Below are 3,393 nucleotides of genomic sequence, written 5' to 3' on the forward strand. Positions count from 1 at the left end.
CCTAGAAATGTACTGGAGGTAAGATAATTGATTATAACATGTCAGTGTTAGTACACCGTTATCAAACTGATGAATTTATTAGGTTTCTTGTCTTAAAAACAACTTAAGTTGAACCTGTTTTGTTGTTTCTAAACGAAAATACACTTACACATAATATTTAAACCTATAGGAACTATGCGTTATCTGTGTGTTATCACTTGATAAAACACAGACGCATTCGAAAAACCCGGACTACCCTCGATAAAACCAAGACATGTAGAAATGAAATTCGTCTCAAAATGTCGTTTTCATTCAATAACAAGATTTTTGGTAAGGTGTCTGTAAATCTAAGGATATATTGATTCCATGTTTATTTCGTTCGATATTGGCATTGGTATGCGCATTGAAATTGCCTTTTTCTGTATTTTGGAATAAATCATTTAACGGATAAATTTTACTTTTTTAAACGAAAAGTAATATTAGATGGATAATTGTATCACCTTGTATGTATAACCCAAGCTTCTATATCACGTCTTGACAGAAAGGAAGTCTGTTTGTTTAGATTTTTGATTAACTCGACAAAAATCGGTCACACTCGAAAAACACGATTCTAGCCGAACATTATACCTACCGTGTTAATCAGGAGTGCTTTAAACCAAAAACACAGCTAATGTCTTGAAAATCATAGTGAGAAAACTAACGGCCTTATTTATGTACACAAAAAAATGAACCAGAAACAAGATGTAACACATCAACACACATGGGACAGGCACATACATATACAGAATGTGACGTGGTCAAACATGTTAGCAAGATCCAACCCCCCCCCACCTAACCTGGGACAGTGGTGTAATAGTACAACATAAGAACGAACTATAAATATCAGTTGAAAAAGGCTAAACTCATCAGATGGAAATAAAAAGAAATACATCTAACAAAAACACAGCGTAATGCTTAGTATTGTTCTATTGGTTGTAACTTGAAATATAACAACCCTAGTTGTCAAGTGCGTCTACATAACACTCACCATCAACGATATGATAAAAAAAACCTTGAAAAATATCAAGGGGTGATTAATTTTACATTGATAAATATGTATATTTCTTACAGATAACTTGTCGTGGATTGACCCGATGGAGCATCACTTATATGAACACCTTGTAAATATAGTTGGTAGTGAAATAGATATACGAAAAAGACAACGACTTTTTATAATACAAGATATGATCTACAATTCGTCAGATTTAACTAATCATATACAAATACTTAGTGGAAGTTTGGCTGAAGGACTAGATTTACCAGGCAGCGACATGGATGTAATGTACGTAACAAAAACCCATAAAATAATTCATAATGAAAAGAACATCTTAAACCCAGTTGATGGTGTAACATTGCATGTTATGGAAACAGATGTTGATTATCCTGGATTTGCAAGACTAAGATTGGTAGCAGCACAAAATGGAAAATCCCTTCGTGAACGATGTGTACGCTGTCCCACAGGTACATGTACTGGTACACAATTTTATCGAACTAAAAACAGTTTCCTTAATTATTATAGAAGATATAATAAAGAGATATTTATACACGGTCCATGTCTAACAGACAAAGACCAGGCAATTGATAAGGCATTCTGCGTACGATGTAAATATCTACCTTACAATGCAATGCCATGGGCATCTCGTCATGGACGGCAATGGCCACCTAGTTTTGTTATTGACAGGGTCGTCAAATATGGATGTTTGTTAGTACCTATAGGACCTAAGATTTCGTCAGATAATGACACGTTATGGAGAATATCTTTCTCTGTGGCAGAAAGGTTATTGGTACATTCGTTTAATTTTACTCAATTATTATGTTACGGTCTACTCAAATTAACACTGAAGCGTATAATTAACACAAACGATAGAGTAAACGATTTATTGTGTTCTTACTTTTTAAAGACGGCTCTTTTTTGGGTGTCGGAGGAAATAGATATTAACAGTTTTCAATTATCTAAAATTTATCATTGTTTTTTTTCTTTGTCTTGATAAATTAATATCATGGGTTAGCACATGTTACTGTCCGAACTACTTTATACCCGAACAAAATATGTTCATAGGAAAGATCGATCAGAGTAACAATAAGAATCTACTGTGTGTTCTTCAGAGTATACAGTGTGGAGGGATCGATGGATTGATACATAATTTATTTCCGCTTGAGAATGAACATCATCCTTTAATAAGTACAAAGAGGGAATTTTCGTTCATTTCGCTGGACTTTCTTCTTTACAGGACTACTACTCGTCTCATGATGAGCACGATACCTCAAGACATTTTAATTTATTATAAAACACTGTCATGTATATATTCTTTACTAGAATCCGAGTCGTCTACGTTTATTATTGATTCATGTAAATTATATAAATACTATATGAGTCAATTTATAGTACAACTACTACCTTCACCAATCACAATAGGTAACACGATCTACATACGCAAATGTTATCATAGACATTTACAAAACGGCACAAAGACTGATACCGTATCGGGTTGGTTGTTATATGCGTCGTTTTATTATGTAATTGGACAGTTCAATGATACACTCAAAATAACGGATTATGTTCTTGGTAGATGGTCACCTCATATGTTGCTTATAGACTTTGACAGCAATGACACATGGACAATAAATTACAAATATAATGTTCATTCTTTCATGACAGTTAATGAGAGGATGACATTAGCCACTGCTCAACATGTCCATTACGTGCAACACTCACAATTAATACCAGAAGAACTTCAGTTGGAGGTAGAACACAGTGCGATGAACATACTACCAAATGTAATGTCTTATTGTCTTAGATTTCTATGTTATCATCATCTTGGTGATATACCAAACAAACGACAGGCATTACGCGATTTATATATAACTGTGAAAGATAATTTAATAAGATCCACAAATACGGTTTCTAATGAATTAACAATACTTGGAGTATGTTTTGAAATATCCGGAGATAAAGACATGGCCTACCAATGCTACGAGGAAGCTTTACAGTGTGATGCGTTTGTATGTCCTTCAGCAGAAGCAAGGAAATTAAAACTTTTAAAGATTTAGCATAAATTATAACAGTAAATGGAGAGTACAATGTTGCTGATATAAATAGTTTCAGAAACAGCCTGTGTGACCTCATGTGTTATCTTTATTATATCATTTAAATAAAAGAGTTGTTGATAAAAGTTTTGAAAGAGGCTTAATCAAGTGTGGAGTTTACTTTAAATATACATGTAACTTATAACAAACTAATTGATAAATTAATAAATCATCGAGACACGACGAATCGACCTCGTTGTTGCAAAGTTGGCCTGAGATGATTTGTTAAGACCATTTTGTGTTATACCAACACGAATTATATCTGTTCAAAATATAGGTTTAGACACC

At 33.5% G+C, this 3,393-nt stretch overlaps 1 protein-coding gene across 1 annotated transcript; it reads left to right on the forward strand.

The window, feature by feature from the left end:
• Nucleotides 1–278: 278 nt before the first annotated feature.
• LOC139500236 (uncharacterized) lies at nucleotides 279–3,069 on the forward strand. Its single transcript, XM_071288977.1, has 3 exons — nucleotides 279–309; nucleotides 1,090–1,959; nucleotides 2,678–3,069. The coding sequence occupies exons 1-3, from the start codon at nucleotides 279–281 to the stop codon at nucleotides 3,067–3,069; spliced, it is 1,293 nt and encodes a 430-aa protein (XP_071145078.1).
• The last annotated feature ends 324 nt before the right edge of the window (nucleotides 3,070–3,393 follow it).

Source organism: Mytilus edulis, chromosome 13 (genome assembly GCF_963676685.1).
Source record: "Mytilus edulis chromosome 13, xbMytEdul2.2, whole genome shotgun sequence".
Lineage (NCBI taxonomy): Eukaryota > Metazoa > Mollusca > Bivalvia > Mytilida > Mytilidae > Mytilus > Mytilus edulis.